The sequence below is a fragment of the Pipistrellus kuhlii genome, unplaced genomic scaffold (genome assembly GCF_014108245.1).
Source record: "Pipistrellus kuhlii isolate mPipKuh1 unplaced genomic scaffold, mPipKuh1.p scaffold_m20_p_9, whole genome shotgun sequence".
NCBI lineage: Eukaryota > Metazoa > Chordata > Mammalia > Chiroptera > Vespertilionidae > Pipistrellus > Pipistrellus kuhlii.
This window is the reverse complement of record NW_023425595.1, coordinates 25,442,145-25,461,759: the sequence shown is the minus strand read 5'-3', so window position 1 is coordinate 25,461,759 and position 19,615 is coordinate 25,442,145. Positions and strand designations below refer to the sequence as shown.

The 19,615-nt window shown below is 42.3% G+C and overlaps 1 protein-coding gene across 11 annotated transcripts in view; it reads left to right on the top strand.

Moving 5' to 3' along the window:
* The window catches only part of TEAD1 (TEA domain transcription factor 1), a 255,016-nt gene that overhangs the window by 69,694 nt on the left and 165,707 nt on the right, over window positions 1–19,615 (top strand). For all 11 annotated transcript variants that reach the window (XM_045578071.1, XM_036426503.2, XM_036426504.2 and 8 more), the window contains one exon: window positions 11,462–11,717. In XM_045578071.1, coding sequence (XP_045434027.1) covers window positions 11,462–11,717 — 256 coding nt within the window. The remainder of the gene's footprint in view (window positions 1–11,461; window positions 11,718–19,615) is intronic.

The window sequence follows — 19,615 nt, the reverse complement described above, 5'->3', positions numbered from 1 at the left end:
GTGATTGGTTTCCCTCACTCAGGACCTGGAAAATTGTTTTGTTTTGTTTTTTATTTTAATTGATGCTTTTATAGACAGAGGCTTAGACTTTGAAGGTGCCAGGACCCAGTATGCCATTTCTGTGAGGCACACTCACAGGCTGACTGTGAAGGTTTGGGTTTGTTTGCTTTGCCTTTGGGTTGCATCTCTACCATTAGGCCATTGGACTGAGAGAGGGAGGGATTTAGAGGCTTTGTATTTGTAATTGAAAATGGATTACATTTTAGAGAGAGGAATTGAGGGTTCTACTTCCTATATCAGTTTAGCAGAGCCTTTAGAAAGAAGAGAAATGTATACTCTTCCCTCTTCCCCCCCCCCCCCTCTTTAAAGGGTACCTTCTCTCTCTGTGTGTGTGTGTGTGTGTGTGTGTGTGTGTGTGTGGTACATGCATGCATTGTGAAGCTTCAAAAGTGTTGATGGAATCAAGTCGTGGCCTTTTGAGTTTTTTACTTTATACATTTGCTGAGGGGTTTCAGGGATGAGAAGGGAAGAATCCAACTGTCTCCTTCAGAACACCATGGACCATGTAGAAGTGAAGATAGAGTAAGGTTTGATTTCAGAATTAGCTGCCTCAATTTCTGTCCATACCTCTCTGCCTGAGGGTCTTGCCTCACTGTGTGCCCTTGCAGGGTTTATGGACCTCTCAGAACTGGTGCTGTGCACACAGTAGGTACTCAAGTAATATTTGTTAATTGAATGAGTGGCTTGTTGTCTAAAGGGGGGGCAACAGCTACTCAGTTCTTTCATCTTAGCCAGGTTCTTTCTCCTGCTGAAGTTGAACTAGGCATAAACTAGAGACCAGGACAGGGATGGAGTCCAGGGTGAGGCTTTCATCAGCCCCTGAATTTGCATTGCATCCCTCTCAGTGTAAGACCTGTTTTGCAGCTGCGCCCTTACTGTCGTCATTAGATGGCAGATTGTATTTTTTTATTGGAAGGGTGGGGACTCAGTTGTATCAGTGAACATTAAGAACCAGAAGATGTTTTTAACATGCAATGCCATGTATTTTTGGTTAGTTGGTACATTTGCTTGTGTGGGCATGAACTGGTGTTTGCACATTGTGTGAGCATTGGCATTTGAGTCCCCATGCAGAATTCGGGATGAGAACACTGGCAGCACACAGCCCTCTTTAGGGACCAGGGAAATGTAGAGCACTTGAAAGCCGAGTCTGATGAGCATATTGGAAGGACTGAGTGACTGGGTACCTAGCGAAGTTAATCCTGTGGCTCTGGGCTGTTTAAACAAGCACACCTGTATAAACTGTTATTGCCTTTTGGTGAATTAAAACTCCTTCGTCAATTTGAAATGCTTAGGGATATTCCACATTGTAACACTTGAATTTATGTAGAGAACTGGACTTGGGACACTGAAAAGGCTTTTGATTTAAAATATTGTGATTCCAGCCGAAACCAGTTTGGCTCAGTGGATAGAGTGTTGGTCTGCATTCTGAAGGGTCCTGGTTTTGATTCCAGTCAAGGGCATGTACCTTGGTTGTGGGCACATCCCCAGTGGGGATTGTGCAGGAGGCAGCTGATCGATGTTTCTCTCTCATCGATGTTTCTAGCTCTCTATCCTCTCCCTTCTTCTCTGTAAAAAAAATCAATAAAATATATATTTTAAAAAATTGTGATTCCAAATTTATAAAATTATTTGTTCTTTACCTCCAATTTCTGTTGCCTTTCTGTGAAACAGTACTTGCCTTCTGTTACGCAGGCAGTCCCCTGCAGCCCGGTGGAGATTATTTTTTCAGCCTCTGCCCCAAACTTTCTATTTTCTTGCTCTGCCCTTTCCCTCCATGGACATCTTTGAGCAGGCCTCTCAGTGCTCTTCTCCTGGTTGGCTTGCTGTGTTCACTCAAGCTGCAAGACCTGCCTAAATGTCACCTCCCATGAGGCTGTTGTTGACTCAAGAGACAGAATCCACTCCTGTTTCTGGGCTCAACTAGCAGTTTCATTCCTCTTTTGACATCTTATATTCATGAACTTTGTTCATTCATTCGTTTACTCATGAACTCACTATTTAGACATCCGTTCACTCATTATTTTGGGGGAGCATTTACTATTTGCTAGACGTCCTGTTAAATGCCCAGGATAGAAAAAATGATTAAAGGCATGGACCTCACATGGGTCTCACAAACCCACAAACAAGGGTGACAGACACATAAACAAGTCATTCCTATGCATGAGTGAGTAAAGGTGCTACCGGCACTCAGGGAATTGGGGCTTACATCTTGAAGGATAATTAACTTTCTTATCTGTCTCCTTGCTGGAAGAGGGCTTTTTGAGGGCAGGGGAGAGTTACACATTTACTCATCTCCATCTATCTCTCTAGTACCTGGCACCTGGGTGGGAGACATGGGAAAGGGAGATAATTATAAAACAAAAATAGTTTTCCTGTCTCATTTCAGAATGAATTTAAGGCAGCTTTCAAGGCTGTAAAATAGCATAAATTAAAAGTGGGGCAAAGAAGAAAGAAAAAGAAGGGAATAGAGGTAGGACCTAAAGTGGATTTAGGAATGCAACCAAATTTGTCGACTAAAATAACCATGTTTTCCCTGAGGGTTCTGCCAGAGTGGCTCAATGCACCTTGAAAGCCAGTGAGTAAAGAAAGTCAAGGCCTAGCTGGTTGGCCACAAGGTACTAACACATGGTGTTTGGTGTTTTATTAAACTCTCCTTTGGGATTTTTGTCAAGAGCAACGTATGTGATTTGATGAAGGGATACCCCAACATCTTTGTAGAAAATCCAGTGACTAATTCACAGGTTGTTTCTTAGTATGCTAATGACATCACATAAAAGCACAATTCAATAAAAGCAGTTATTCATAGCTCCTGGAATAAACTTTCTCTAAGGTAACTATGGAGTCAGAAAGGTACTGGGTCAAAGAAGCTAGTTCTGTTGTTCTGTATTATCTCCCTTTTATCTAGTGTTAATGTCACATTCCACTGTCCTCAGTCCTGGAGGTCCCATAAGCTCTGTTTCTGCTCCCAATGAGTTATATGATCATGTTTTGGGCATCAAAAAAAAAAAAATACTCTTGTATGATTTGGGTAGCATATCAGGATCTGTAAGTTCAGATCCTTTAGAAATGAATATTTAAAGGCAGATAGGCCAGACCCAAAACCCATACTCACAAGTGATATTTCTGATGGTTGAGATGATGGAAAGGAACCAAATGTGTCATGACAAATTGTGTTCTTGGTTACCCGACGTTGACAAGAAACAGTTTTTTATTTCTGGGCAGGCTGGAGCTTAGATTTTGGATCCTCTGATGCGAATGCTGATGAAATCCATGTGGACCAGTTGGATCTTTAGAGAGCAGTTGAAAGCCAGTGTATGTATTTAGTCGAAGAACCAAAGACTTGGACTTCACAATTCAGCACTTTAACATACCACCTTGATTCCAGTTTTCCTTACAGATTTGCTTACAACCTCATCCAAAGTAAATTGTGTATTTACCTGTTGCCTCTGTCTCACATCATGCTGTCTAAATAACCCAGGGTAGATGTCCAGAATGAGAGAAACATCCTAAGTCATAGAAGCTGGAGAAGGAGGCCCAGGACCATTTCTCTATGTAGTAGAATTAGAATTTTGCCAAAGGTGCTGCCTCTAGGCAGGTCAGCTACTGGGATTCAGAGTCAGTCCAGAGCCGACATATCATTAAGTTGGCAATCAACAGGCTGTGTAACATTGAGTGAGTCTCCACTGGCCTTTTGTAAGAAAGATGACACCCCAGGCATGACCCATAGATTTGCCACCCAGGGAACTAGCACTCTGATTTTCCGAGGCCCATTTGTAGGCATTCCCTTGGGCATGGGGCTGAGATGGAATTTCTTGAAACGCTTCTCTTAAAGTTTGGCCAAAGGCAGTTTTATGTATTTATCTCACATTTTTTATATGTTTTGAAGTATTAACTGTCTACTTTTGAGTTTGTACTCATTGCATTTAAAATGCTAAGGCATTGTGATAATGTGATGAATCTTACCAACTAAGAAATTATAGGTTATAGTACCCATAATTTATAGTGACTAAAGAGTATTATTTTCTTGTTTTTTGTTTTGTTTTGTTTGTTTGTTTGTTTTTTGGGTTTTTTTTTGTTTGTTTTTTTGTAAGCAGTGTGATTGTGAGTTTACCTCAAATGCATGTCCATGCTATATACCTATTGGAATTGGGGAGTTAATTTTGCAGTTTTCTTTGACTATTACACCTGGGAAGGGGTTTATATGTTTTCCTCTCAAAATGTTTGTTGACAGCCACTCACTGCTAATTCCGTGGCATTTTTTCTCTTAGAGCAGCGAAGAAACTTCTGTTTCCAGGTTTGAAATGTATTTTCTGAGGTTAAATTGTCCACCTCCCAGGATCCGTGACTCAGCCTGCAAGTCATGTCATCCAGCACAAGCTCCCCTCATGAGTGCACTGTTTCAGTGTCCAGTCTTCACTTTGGAATGGTCAGATGGGATAGACTTTCTGGACCGGAGTCTGTTGTTGTCTTCGTTTGAAGGAGGCTTCTGATGAAAGAGAGCAGTGATTAGCTTGACTAGTGGTGTGGTGGGGGAAAGGTGAAGCAGGAATTTCTTTTCTTAGAGGCTAGCAGATTCATTAAGGGGGTAGAGAAGGTTTTTCCCCTAAAGGCTGGTAATACAGTGCTGCCTAGCATGAAATCAATCAAAGCCTTTCTTGAGCTGTCACCTGGGCAAGTGCTTAAAGCTGATGAAGCAGAGAATTAGAGCATCTCAGGAGGGCAATGCTAAGTCCTCTAATGGGTACCCAGCATCGGGAACTTGGTGAAGAGGTATTGGCGTGTTGATGGATCCTGTTGATAGGGGAGTGATTTTTGAAAATGAGAAGGCGTAATTATCCACTCCTTCCTGCTGAAATTAGAGGGAACCTGTTGACAATTGGAGTATATGGCACCCAGGTTCACTGGCTGATACTGGCTCCACAGCAGATGTGGCCTCAATTCTCAGTGTCAGCATTCCCTAAAAGAATACATTCTGTAGTTCTCTCTCTCTGGAGGCTGCCTTCAATATCTAGGCTGCTGATCCTCGATCCTCATATTTCTCAAGCCACTTGTTAGCAAGTTTGGCTAGTGTCTGAAATGGTAGGAAAATAATAACCTGCCCCATTTTACATATGCAAAAGCGATTAACCATCATCAGTGCCTGACATTCCTCCCAGCTACCCAGGGAGGTGAGTCAGTATCATCACTATTCATTAGGAATTAATTAGACTGTGCTTGATGGTGTCAGTCATGGACAAAGCTGAAAGCACTGCCTACATGCCTCCTTTTGAAATCCAGCCTACAGCTAGTGAGCAAATAGTGTGAGTCTGATGTTCATGGGATGAGCATTCTCTCTGGAGAAATGACTCTTAGATTTAAAATCTAAGTGTATGACTTTGGTCAACCTCTGGACTTCATAAAGTGGGATAATACCCAACAAGGGTAGTGCAATGATTAACTAAGAACCTCTAGGTGAAAGCTTTAGACATTGTGCTTGAAATCTGGCTCATTTGGAGCAGGATGAATTTGGATTTCAAGTACCAATTCATTTTGGAAGTAAAGTTCCTTCATTCCCAGTCTTTTTGTTGGAGGTCAGCTTTCTTCTTATGAGAAAAACTTGTTCTTTCACTAAGACCACAGTGAACTTCGAACCATCAAATGCTTGGTCGAGTGTCTCCTACAAATATTCCAACCATGCGATTCTCTTTCTTTAAACCTTAAAGTCGACTCCACCTGTGCCTGCCTTCATCTTGTCTTGAAGTGCTTAGAAATATTTTTTCTCCGCTTTGCTCTCAGTGCAACTCCCTATATGTTGCCTTTTTCACTCACCTACTCACTCAGGTTTTCTTCACTACCTTTTAAAAAAATTATTTTTTTTTCTTTTTACCTTTTTGAATTTCTTTTTTGGCCACCTCTTTAGTTTCTGGTCTTTATATCCTTACCAGTTTGCCTCCCATAGGGATTTTCTTAGAGCTGTCATCTTTACTGGTGGCCAAAGGAAAGGGAAAGCAAAGGATAAAATATTGTATCTCCAAACTTACCATTCTACTCAAAATGTTCATGTTAGACGAAGCTTACCCGGTAGAGGACCCAAACCATATTTGTCCCTTTAACACGGACTATTGGTTGTCAGTAATCATGATTAATGAAGAAATTAGCTCAGACAGCCAGCACTTAGTTACCCAAACTGTGTTAGACTTAATCTGTCTTCCTAATTTGGAGATTTCCTTTGGGCTCTTACTACTCATAAGAACCTTGGCCAGGGACAGGGTGAAGCTTAATGATAAGTTTAGTCATGTTGTCAAAGAATGTTCATGTCATCTGGCTGTTGGTTTGTTCCTTCTTTCTTTGTTTGGAATATTTATTATGCCAGGTGCTTTGCTAGCATTGTGGATACTGTGGTGATTTGAACAATCCTTGCCCTCAGGGACACTGGAGTGTGAATGGGTGGGGGGCAGTAATAAACCAGCATACTGAGTTCTATTAGTTGAGTCTATGGAACTACAAGGGGATGAATGATTAAGTTGGCCTCCTCAGTGTTAATGATGGAAACTGAGACACTCAAGTACCACATGGTCCTGGGTTACTTAAATAAAGACAGAGTCCTAATTCCTAGTCCAGCTCCTTTCCTTTTGCCTCAACGAGTGTTAAGACATGGGCTAATACAAAGCGTATGATTTTGTGTGTGACCTTCATGTTCAGTGGCATTTCATGAATCATGAGAGTTAAAACTAACCCTTTTATTTAAAAGCTCTTAAATCACCCACGAGTGGGTGAGATGCTTGCATTATGAGGGATCCACAGGAATTAAGATGGAGCAGCAGATTCCTGGGTCCTCTGTCATATCCTTTGTTCATAAGTTCTGTGAATAGAGTTGGTGTCAGAAGCACCTGTATTTGACTCTCTCACCCCCTTCTGTCCTCAGCTCTTAAGTTAAAAATGTGGATTGGTCAAATATACATATGATGTCATTCTGTGGTATTCGTGTTGCTCTTCTTAGAGTGCCAGTGGGTAGTTGTAAAATAATGATCCATTTAGGAAGTGTGGCTGTTGGCCTGTTAACAGTTCTTTTTGGAGTTTATTATAGTATGGCTAGAAAGAGTTTCAGAAAAAAAGAGGAACTTCTAGAAAAGTGTTAATGATGGAATTGAGGCATATAGGGGCTACATGATATATTGTAGATTTTCAGCAACAAAAGTTCCCTTCTTTCTTTCCTTTTAGGCATTCCTTTAGGTCTGGGATTGTTCCCTTGAACCAAACTTCCCAGAAAAATAATGAAAATTATTGAACCTGTGAATATAAGTGTAGGTTTATATAAGTATTAGAAATAGAAGGGTTTGTTACAAATTTAAATTTTTTTATTTAGTAATCTAAAGGATCTTTGTAACTTTATTTCCCAAAGGGAACTATTAGGAGAGCACCTTCATTTCTTCACCATCCCATTATCGGTAGGTATTTGGGCACTGCAAGGCACATACCACTGTCTAGAAACAATGGACTTGAAAACAAATGAACATCTGGTCATGGGTTTACAGATGACAGAGCACCTTCACTCATTATCTTTAAATCTTTACGACAACCCTGTAAGATAGAGTCCCTCCACCCCTTAATGATTTTCCTATGTTGGGATTGTATTTATTATCTCCATTTTACAAATAAAATCTGAGATTCTGAGAGATTAACTACTTCATTCTGGACTGCATGGCCAGTGTGTGAGCCAGGTTTGGAGTCCAGAATAGTTTGAGCCTGAATATCATGCCATGCCGTTCCCCCCCCCCCCCCAATTCTATGTTGTTCTTTATTTACTGAATTGTGTGAAAGTTAACTCCCTTGCTCAAAAAAGGGATGAGGAGGTGGACATCAGCTCTACAGGCACAGATATTCTATGCATAATTCACTTGATTAGATCTTATTATTTGTAATAAGCAGGTGATTCTTGCTGTGTATGTGGAAACCAGGTAGGTTGGGTGGTACTTAACCAATGCCACACATTTTTAGGACACTCCTAATGTGTGGCTGATACTCTGAGCCACTAGATACAAGGACAGTTTCCAGGATGAGGTGGATTTTGAGCTGGTTTGGAAGGGACCTGAGGGATAGAATGCCAGAATGGTTATTTCAGTATCCAGTACGGGGAGCTTTTCTCAGCCAGCCCCAGTCTTGTGATTGGAAACTCTCTGCCCATACAGGGCCTCATCTTACAATTGGGTTGTAAAACCAAGGGCCTGTATAACTCTGTGGATTATGTATCTGGTAGCTTCTGGGGTTTGTGTCCTGGCCCTTGTCCAGAGTAGGTAATTCCATCCTGCTGAGCTCCAGTTGACCAAATTGCAAGGGCCTGAACACAGAGTTCTTCCCTTTGCAGTAAATGAAAAAAAAAAAAAAAAAAAAAAAGAGCATTTAGAAAGTGCCTGTGTTCACTAAGTGGATGGATCAATTAATGCTAATACTGCATTCCCCAAACATCCAAGGGCTTGTGACTCCCAGCTTTAGAGGTTACTTTAAGGGATTGTCTACAAGACTCTGCTGTTCGTCTTTAAGGCAGCCAGCCCAGCCCTTTTTGAACAGCTCAACTAGCAGGAACTTTTTCTCACGTTGAGCTGGAATCATCTTAAAACTTCCACAGAATGGGTCAGCACCCTCTCTATGTGACAGCCAGCTCTTCAGAGGATGTTCAGTGTCTAAGAACACTAAGCTTGCAATTATGATTCAATAAAATCTTACCAGCTTTCAGCCATGTAGGCTAAAATAATGGATTTACAAATAACCCCCTGCCTTTAGCTCCTAAACCAGTTACACTAGAGAAGGGAAATCAGGAATAGCACTTGAAGTGTGGGAGCCTAGAGGTTTTGTGGGGCCTAGTCCATCTCTGAGCATCATTTAATGAGGGCCATGGACAAACTGGGATGCATTCATGAGGGCTGAGCCAGGTATTATGTGAATTATGTCTAATCCAAGTTACAATAGGGCTGCTCCTGTTACATATAAATGGGTGTTTGGGTGGGAGATTTGCTTCTGCAAGGGATGGGTTGGTATAGAAGTTAACCTGTACATGGGTTTTGGCCTAGTAGATGGAGGAATTTCAACATGTCAGTGTGGAGGTAGTGGGTTTTTTGTCATTGGTGATGTTCATATATAAATCATATGACCAGTTGAGAAGTGTTAGAGGGGACTGCAAGCATTGGACTAGGGAAGTGTTGGGGAGTTTGGTCTGAAGACACTGAGGCGCTCAGTGATGTGGTGATGTTCTTTTTAGGCAAGTAAAATTCCCCAGTCCCTTTGCTGGCCCTCACTGTCCTGGATTCTGTCCCTCTACTATAGGGGTTGCATGCTGAGTACATTGCTGTTTATCTTAAAACTAGAGGCCCGATGTACGAAATTCGTGCAAGAGTAAACCTTCCTCTGCCAGTACCCAGGACCTGGGCTTCCCTTGCAGCCCCAGCTTCTTTTGGAAGGTCGTCTGGACTAATTAGCATATTATGCTTTTATTATTATAGATATGGCTCTCTGAGCTGCCCAGAGCTCAAAGACTGGCCTGTGTTTTTGTATGTCTATTGTTTTGTTTTGGGGGTGGCGGGGGTATAGGGGTGGGGGTTAGGTGGAGAGGAAGACAGCGGATTAGCCACTGCTCAAAGCATTCATTATATTCTCATAATTTCTCTAACAAACTGCTTTGGAGCTAGAACAGACTCTAGGGGAGCATACAGCTCAGCTTGAATTTTATAAGACTCTTAGATTCCAACAAAAAATGTAATAATTTGAGAATTCAAAAGGCCCACACTGCAGGCATTGCAGAGTTCATCTGGGGGTTAATCACAAAACCCTTTCTTGTGGCATAATTTATACCTCAACATTTGGCAGTTTTTAAAGTCCGGTGCCAATGTACATGTGTTGGTAAGAAGTAGTAAATATTTTGCTGACAAGTTCTTTGAATGATGGATCTGTGGCAGCATTTAAAGGCAGACAACCTGGGGGTTTCTTTTATCCAGGTGCTGCCAAATCTCAAAAGCTGTCAGGTTACCAAGCCAAAATCACCCACTAGTTATACCATTAATTGTGTAATGTTCATGTGCCTCAGAGTTTCTGCACCTGGGATCTGTTGATATACACTGATGGGGGAGGGCATAGGAAAGGGATACAATCAGGAGGAGAAAGAAAGAAAACAGGCTGCTGGCTCTCAGGTAACTGCCCTGGAGCATGGAGCAGTCCCTGGTGCCTGGTGGGGCCAGCACCTGCTCCCCTCCTGGCTGCCTCTATTGTAATGTTGCGTGGATTTGATGGGGACAGAAGGCAGGGAGTGGTGGGGCCCACTAAGCTCTTTCTACTGTGACCCTGCCATCTCCCTTCTTCGATCAGTTGCTAGGAACAATTCTCCCCTTTGGGGGGAAGCCTTTGAATTAATGATCTGATGCCTTTTCAACAAAGGAATATTGATATGTTAGTGTGTGGACAGCACGGGGTACCGGATTAGATCATTTTCACATGGGTGTTTGTGCCTGTTTGACATTCGTGTGGAAAGCTTATCCCTTTAAGACTGTAGGTTTCATGCATACTTTAAGGAGAATAAACCTTTGAGAAAGATTTCTTTGGTTCTGTAACCTTCAGTGCTACAGAGAAAGAAATGAAAGTCTTCCCCACGGTTTCCTTAAGATCAGGAATTCTGAGTAGGCTACCAAAGTGCCCATGTAGGTGTAAACCATTTCTTTATGTAAATGTGCTGGCCTCTTGTAGCTGTTGCAGGGAAGGCAGGAATGGGGACAACTTGGTCCCTGCTTCAAGGTTACAATCTAGAAGCTGACAGTGGCAAGGTGACCTGACTCTTCAGGCTCAATGTCCCACAGAGAAATGCCATAGACTGGCAGGTCCAAGTCAGCTGTCATAGTAGAGTGAGTTTTGTGATAACAAAATAATCTCTTTTCTTCCTTTTACCCTGCCACTATCTCGCATCTGGGTGACCTCAATGACAAATATTGGGATGATTTAACATTTCAGAGTTACCATGTCGATGGCCACAGTGAGGCAGACATCTTTTGTTTTACTTTATTTTCTTTTGAATAAAATTGTTCTGCTATGGAGATTCAATTATTATTGAACAGAGTGCGCCTGGTAGATAGTAGGCACTTAGTAAATGGTTTCGCATGGTTCACTGTGAACTTGCAACTCAGAGTGAATACTATTCTTAGATGAAAACTTTCCCTCATTTGGGAAGATTTTACAGCTGCTGTCCGCCATTATGTTTCTGTATTGAGTGCCTAGCATGAATACATAAAGAAAAAAAATCCACTTGGGCCTCAAATTCCCATGTTTTCCACTAGCAGTTATTCAGATCTGTCAACTGAAGAATGTGCAATGAGACTAGCAAAGAGCAGTATATTGGTGATTACCTCATCCTTATCACACTATATTTTTATTTCTTTATTAGGTTTATTTTCTTGAAAAGGCTCCAGGCTTCGGCTTGGAAAACCCAACCGCCAAAATTGAGCCCAGCAGCTGGAGCGGCAGCGAGAGCCCTGCCGAAAACATGGAAAGGATGAGTGACTCTGCAGATAAGCCAATTGACAACGATGCGGAAGGGGTCTGGAGTCCTGACATTGAGCAGAGCTTTCAGGAAGCCTTGGCTATCTATCCACCCTGTGGGAGGAGGAAAATCATCTTATCAGATGAAGGCAAGATGTATGGTAAGTGGTCTGGAATGCCTCTTTGAAACAAGGCAACCTACTTTTGTATCGAAGGGCCATTGTAGCTAGCCTTCTACTTAGATCTGTTCATTATGTTGTGTTGAATGATCTTGGCAGAATTTTAGTTGGCCATCGAAGGGATGAATTCTCAACTAAAGAGGAGAATCAATACAGGACAGTTGGGAAATTATTCCTTTGGGATTTCTTCTTCCTCTCCATGCTCAGAGACATTATATCAAAAGCTTTCTAGGTCCAAGTGGAACATAGATAGATGCAATGGCATTTGAGACACTAGTGTGAGGGCACGTTCTTCAGAACGCATCACTAGTGGAAGAAAGTGCAGCTGCTTAACCCCAGATAACTGAAAAAGAGGTCTGCTGATGCCATATAGCTTAATTCCCCTCCCTCCCCCAGGAAGAGATAGCAATCTAGATGTTTATATAGGAAAACTCATTTTGAAAAGTCAGCACTTTTTTCTTTTTAACATAACCCTGTAGAGACTAGATAAAATATGTGTATGGTTTAATCAGACCACCTGTTTGCAGCTCCATTGCCCTTTTGCAGTTGAATGACAGACAGGGCATTAACCTCTCTCTCCCCAGCCTATTCTCACCCATCTCCCCTTCTAGAAGGGATGCCAGGCAGTGTATTCTGAAGGAAACCCCATGAGTGTCCAAGAGGACAAGACTGGTTGTCCAGATGGCTTAGGATACCAAACTCCAGAGCTTGCCTGCTAGGGTTGGGCATTCCCCAGTCCTTCTGTTAATGCTTTTTTTGGCTGCTTACCTTTTGGGAAGCAGATGGCAGGTGGTTGCTTGTATATTCTACTTGTCTAATTGCGCACATTGAGTTGACAGAGTTTGCACTATAGCTGAGTCTAAAGAGATGCAAACAAATAGCCTAAACTCAAAGAGAACTTTGGCTTAGCAACCTACCTGAGGTTAACTTACCATAAGAGTGATTTATTTCTAAATAATTTGAAAGCTTTTCATAATAGGCTGTTGTACCTTTAATACTGTGCCTCCTCTATCAGGAGCCATAGGAGGCTGCAACTCAAACTAGCACACACTGCTAAGGAGAAAGCAGATGGTGGTGCAGCTGCCACCAGCTGTGCCCCCACTCCGCCCTCCCCGTCTCCAACTTGGATGATGTAATGGAAACAAGGAAAATTTTGCTTTCTGCAACACTAGTCTCTAAGCCTGTTGTTCTTGTGTTCCCCCTCTCTCTCTCTTGCTCTCTCTTTCACACACACACACACACACACACACACACACACACACACGGGGGTGGGGTGGGGGGAAGATGGGAGAGAGAACCCAAACCTTCAGAATTTGTTTTATGCTCTCATGTAATCTTTTGTAGCCAAAGAAACTTCATTGGGTCTGCTGAAATGGACCCAGGATGAAACATCACAGTTGCTGTGGTAAAAAGTTTCAGGGCCTTTGATTTTCTGTGTGTTTGTATCTTTCCTGATCTATTCGTCCTAGGCCTGGCTGTTTGTTTTCAGGGTCTTGTCTTCATACCTAAAAATGAAACCTCCCTCCCCATTTTAAAGGCAGAGAAAAGCACTTTAATCTTCCAGCCTTCTTTGAAACTGATTTTATTATGGGTAGGAAGGTGGTTTCAGGCTACTTTACCTTATACAACTCCCATTTGTTTACCCGAAATTGCTGTAACCTAAAATATTGGCCTACTATTGGAAATCCTGGTGGGGAATAACAACAGCCCTTTATTTGTCACAGGGAATAATGGGAAGGGCACTGTCCCCTTAGGTTTCAGGGCTGAGGACATAATTCAAAGCAAAAGTTTATCTTTTCAACTTCAATTTTGTTTTCTCCTTTTGAGTGCATTTTTTAGGTACCAACCATGCTATATTTAAACATTTTGCTGATAACCTCATCATAAATATACTTTTTGTGTGTGTGAAAATAACAGTGTAAGAGCACTTGTTGATAATTGGATGTCAGGGGCAGCTGGTTAGGAAGTAGAATGGTGAGACGTTTTGGATTTGAGTCATCTACCGACAGTGAACTCAAACAAGCCTACCTTTGGTCTGTGTCTCAGCCCCCCCCCCCCCCCCCCCCCCCCCGTTTAAGAGAGAGACGGGGGGGGGGGGGAGAGTAGATGATGTCCATGGGTCCTTGGTACTTTGGCATTTTGTGATACTGTGACTTTGTGACTTGTATCTCAGTCAGTTCATTGAAAAACAAGGTGCTACTTGTGGAAACACATCCTTAATACCCATAGCCATCAGATTCTGAAAGCTTCTTGAGAGCACATGCTCTGTATGGATAATACCCTCTCCCCCTCCCCCACCCACACCCGCACCCGCACAAATCAGCCTTACATTTATTGATTGTGTTGGTGACCAACCTGACTTAACAATGGGTCATCTTTTTGAGCGAGCAGCATTAGAGTTGTGTGTCCTGAGATGGGGGTGCAGGAGATGCATTTGCCGCAGTGGTCCTGAAGTCTCTGCACTCCATGCATTTGCCTTGGAGAGAAAGCATTCCCCCTGAGCTTCCTTTCAGAATGGAGAAGCTTTGCTTCTGCTACTTTGGAAGGAAATATGATAGTTAGCCAGGCCATGGGAGATGGATCCTGGACCCCTTAAGAGGAGCTGCCCTGGAGCTGCCTGTGACCTGCTCATGACTTTGAGGACGAGAAAAGGTTGAGTGGGGAGCCTCCACAGTGAGGCCCCAGCCACTTGGGGATTGAGTCATGTGAGCACTGTGGGCCAGAGCTACTGTTCCTTGGCTTGCGGCCTGTTCCCCATCTTACCATAAGTGAATAAGAACACAAACCAGACCAGGAGTCGAGGTTTCTTAAGGTCCAGAGTTGCATACTTTCTCTCTAAAGCATTTTGTAAATGAAAATATTGAAAGCATTTTGGATTCCATGGAGTAAAATCAAAATAATTTAATGCCTTTTAGTGGAATACCAAGTGTTTTTGACTTGAGGGGGCTATTCTGATATTTCTGAGCGTTTGTAGAGTACATTGTGATGTCACTAATCCAGAGCCATGAGAGAAGCAAGGTCAAGTGCAGCACTGATTTATTTTAGTAATGAAATTTCCTCTGTGGTTGGCAGTAGGGCAAATGCAATCTTATAGACGGGAAGAACCAAAAGCTCTCTCTATGATGAGGTTTGGGCCATCAAAAAGCTGACTTCCTTCTCTGCTCCCTTGTCTGTGGGGAAGCTGAGTCTTTATATGGTTGGTCATCATGTGGACAGATTACTTCTGTCTTGGGCACCCTATATAGACAGTTGTAATTAGGGGTAATTAGGAGGAGGATGCATACTCATTCTCCTTTTTTCTCTGTATTTTCCTTTCCTTTTCTTTCTAGTTTTACTTCTTTTAATTTTTATTGAATTTATTGGAGGTGACAGTGGCTAATAAAATTATATAGGTTTCAAGTGTACAATTCTGTAACACATCATCTGTAAATTGTATGTTCACCACCCCAAGTAAAGTCTCCTTCTATCATCGTTTATCTCCCCCTTTACCTTTCTGTTTTGTCGTTCCCCCTTCCCCCTTTTCTCTCTGGTAATCACCATACTGTTGTTTGTGTCTGTGAGGGTTTTTGTTTTGTTTTGTTTTAGTTTCTTTTTATGCTTAATCCCTTCACCTTTTTCATACAGTCCCCCCCCCCCCAGCTGTCAGCCTATTCTCTGTATCTATGAGTCTATTTTGTTTATTAATTTTGTTCATTAGATTCCACATATAAGTGAAATCATATGGTATTTGTCTTTCTCTGACTGGTTTATTTCCCTTAGCATAACAATTTCCAGATCCATCCATGCTGTCACAGAAGATAAGGTTTCCTTCTTTTTTTATGGCTGCATAATATTCCATTGTGCAAATTATCACAAAAAAATTTTTTAAACATGTTTTTATTGATTTTTAGAAAAAGAGGAAGGAAGAGGAATAGTTAAATGGAAACATCAATGAGAGAGAAACATCATCAAGTGGCTGCCTCCTGCACACCCCCCACTGGGGATTGGGCACACAACCCAGGCATGTGTACTGACCGGGAATGGAATTGGTGACCTTTTGGTTCATGGGTTGATGCTCAACCACTGAGCCACACTGGCATGGCTACCACAGTTTTTTTTATCGACTCATCTACTAATGGACACTTGGACTACTTCCAAATTTTGGCTATTGTAAATAATGCTGCAGTGAACATAGGGTGCATATAAGTTTTGAATTAGTGTTTCAGGTTACTTTAGATATATTTCCAGAAGTGGGATCCCTGAGTCATAAGGCAGTTCCATTTTTTATTTTTTTAGGAACCTCCATACTGTTTCCCACAGCAGCTGCACCAGGAATGCCTGTGGCAACTAAAAACCCTGGTCTAGTAGTCACATGTCTCCCATCATCAAAACATGGTAGGGACAGGAGATAGCATTCATTGACTGATTGCTTTAGAGAAGGAAAAGTGTAGCACTTCAGATCTTGGACTTTGAAATTGATATGAATCCTGTCCCTGCCATTTGGTGATAATATCAGATGTTGGGCAAGTTGCTTTTCTTTTGTGTGCCTCCATTTCCTCCATTGCAAAAGGGGTTAAATAGAACCTATTTCAATGGGTCATTATAAGAATTAAGACTAATTGTGATATAGGACCTCCCCTACCATATTTGAGAAGTGTCTGGTATACAGTAAGTGCTAAACAAGTATTTATGAACTAAAAACAAGAAGTGTTCTTTGCCATGGACTGAATTAAAGGCTTTACATATAATTTCCATCTGTTGCTTCCAACAGCATTTCGAGGTGGGTGTTATGATCTCCACCTAATAGATGAGGAAACTGAGGCTAAGATGGGTAAAGTGGCTTGCAGATTGCCAGCATACATGGTAGAGCTGGAAAGTTGCAAATCCAGGTCTGTCTGACTCTGAAACCTGGGCTCTTTCCACTGTGCTTTCATCCTTCCTTAGTGGAGGTCATTAAACATTAATTCAGAAAGTAAGTATTGAGCGCCGCCTACATTTCAGGCCAATGCTAGGGGTTGTCAACTGGACAGACATGGTCCTTGCCCTCAGGGAGCCATCACAAGTTCATTTGCAGGAAACACTGACCCGAGGTCATGGCTGTGTGCCAGAGCTTTCTGGGAAGTCTGAAGGCCCTTTGAAGATGGTCACCTTCTACGTAGCCTTTTGCAGTCTATTCTTGGCCACTGATGTCCAAGGCACCTGGCCCAATACTGGCAGGAAGAGTGCTTCTCAACTAACACAGCACGATCCTAGATCACAAGGCTGGCCCTGATGGTGGCCAGGAAGCTGTCTGGAAGATGCTGGTGCCCTAGGATCATACTGGCAGCGTGGGCAGAATGATGGCTGGACAGTGACTTTCTCTTTTTTCTTAGTGGGTATCTTCAGGGTCCTTACTTGCACAGCTCCAGAGATGTCCCCTTTCTTGCTGTCATTCCAGGCCTAATGGTGAGCCCTAGAGAGCTGAGATGTGAGAACTAAAGCAGGTGAGGAAGAAGGCAGCCTTCTACAATTGCTGCCCTGACACCAGCCAGCCAGGGAAGCACAAGAGTTGGAATTGCCCCTTTACTTACTTCACACAAGCACAAGACATATTAGGGAAGGGGGCCATTTTAGTGAAGTGATGGCAGAATAGACAAGGCACATCAGACTGAGTGTACACACAAGCAGGTGTGAGTGTGCACTAATCAGTGTAGGCAAAGAGAAAGACATCTGATCTGGAGAACCGGTCAAGGAAATGCAGGTTGTCCATTTGCAAGACAGTGGACTATCATGACATAGCTTTGAGGACGAGGAAGGTAGTCTATGTCTGTGGAGGGTCTAGAGGCCCTGATGTGGAAATGACTGTACCATCTGAGCCCTGTAGGATCTCCAGGCCTTAAAAGTGCCTGTTGGGGCCTGAGATGAAGTTGTTCTTTCCATTTGTTCATCCAAACATTATGTGGCATCTTTGATTTCCTCTCTTGGTCTGACCTGTGTTTCAGGGCATTATTTCAAATGAATTGGCCAAAAATATGAAGCACAAAGAACTGTACCCTTAGAACAGATTGGAACCTCCATAAGGCAGGGATCCCATCCTGCTGTCTTGTGGGACTTAGAGAGTGTCAGTAATGTTTCTTGAATATATGAATACGTGAACCATTGGCTAAAACAAAAGAAGGTGAATAAATAAGCCTCTATACCCAGGGCCTCTACTGTGAAGGCACTGGCTAGAAAGAAGAGGAAGAAAAAGAGAAAGATGTCTGTATATTAATGGTCTTTCCAGATTGGGAAGGAGGAAACCCTGGTTTTGCTATGTGTGTTGGAAAATGTTAGCTCAAGAGGTAGGGAAGATTTTTGCCCTAATAGGCACAGTAGTAGAACAATGGTTAATTCTGGAATCTTAGGCACAGAGGGGTAATGAGGGATTTTGAAATAGTTTGGTTCCTATGAGAAGAGCAAAGCCAATGTCAGCGTTTTAATGGGGAAGTTGAGTGTGTGGGGGCCATGCAGAGGTTTATACACAGGTGTGAGCCCTTGTGCAATCCAGGTTAAAAAAAAATAGCTAATTAGGATGGCTCAAGAATTGGTCATATGGGAGAAAGAGGAAAGGATGTGAAATTATTACCGAGTTACGCTTTCTAACTGCTTTGCTATGGCAGTGGGTGAGCTCTGGGACTGAAGAAGACATGGATTCATAAATCATTCATTGAGAGCCTGCACTGTGCTTTGACTGCAATGGGGACAACAGATAAAAAATAATGAAAATAAGTGACATATTTGACCAGTTATATGTGCTAGGCATTTTCTCTTTGCTTTAGATGTATGTCTGTTCCTTATAACAGCCCAATGACATAGATACTGTGATTATCCCCATTTTACAGCTAAGGAAACTGAGGTGTACCAAAGTCAAGTTACTTTCTCAAGGTCACACAGTAAATAAGTGGTGGAGCTGACATTTGAAACCAAGCCAGTCAGTACACTAATATAATATTGACATTTAAGGAAGTATATTCTGTACCAGAGATACACACAGCTTAATGGTAGGGCAACTTAAAGTGAGATTATTTATGATTGGGGAATGCATGAGCATGGACGAGAGACAAATATATCTGAGCTAACTTTGAATTGTAGACGGCCACTGAGTATTGTTGTTTCTTTTCTTTTTTAAACTTACTTTGCATATAGACTGTTTAAAATCTGTAGATCCGTAGAAAGTTGTGGATCTTTTCTGCAGACAAATGTATATTTACGTATAGTTATAAAATGTTAGGTGATTTCTGGAGCCCAGATTCAGACTTGTTACTTTAGAAAGAGAGAAAAGGGAAAAACATTCAAGCCTAGAGGAACAGTGTGATAAAGGCACAGAGGTCCAAAGGGCACAGCTCTGATGCTCGCAGAAATGAGGGTGTATGTGGAGGAGGAAGATAGATGAGCCTGGAAATGTGGGCCGCTACTGCATCCTGGAGGGCCTCGAATGTCTCCTCCTGGTGTCTGGTGCTCATTTGAGAACAAAGGGAAGAGAAACCATTCCTTTTTTTTTTTTTTTTTTTTTTTTTTTTTTAAGGAGACAGCTGTGACTCAGCCTGTGTTTTACAAAGCCAGCTCTGAAAGCGGGAAGACAAGTTAGATGGCTATTGCAATAGTTCAGTGGGAGAAGATGAGACCTAACCAGGGTACTGGCAGTGTTGGTGGGGGAAGTTTCAGAGATAGAGTCAATAGGACTGGCTGACTGGATCTAGTTTGTGAAAGAGAAGGAGGAGTTGAAGATGATTTCAGGGTTCTGCTTCTAGGTAGTAGGGAGGATAGAGGGACGATTAAATGAAATGAGGAGTGGAGACAGGAGAAGCAGGTTTGTTGAAAGGAAAGGCATGAAGAGTTGAGTTTTGTCATGTGCTTGAGATACTGGGTCGCCATCCAGGTGA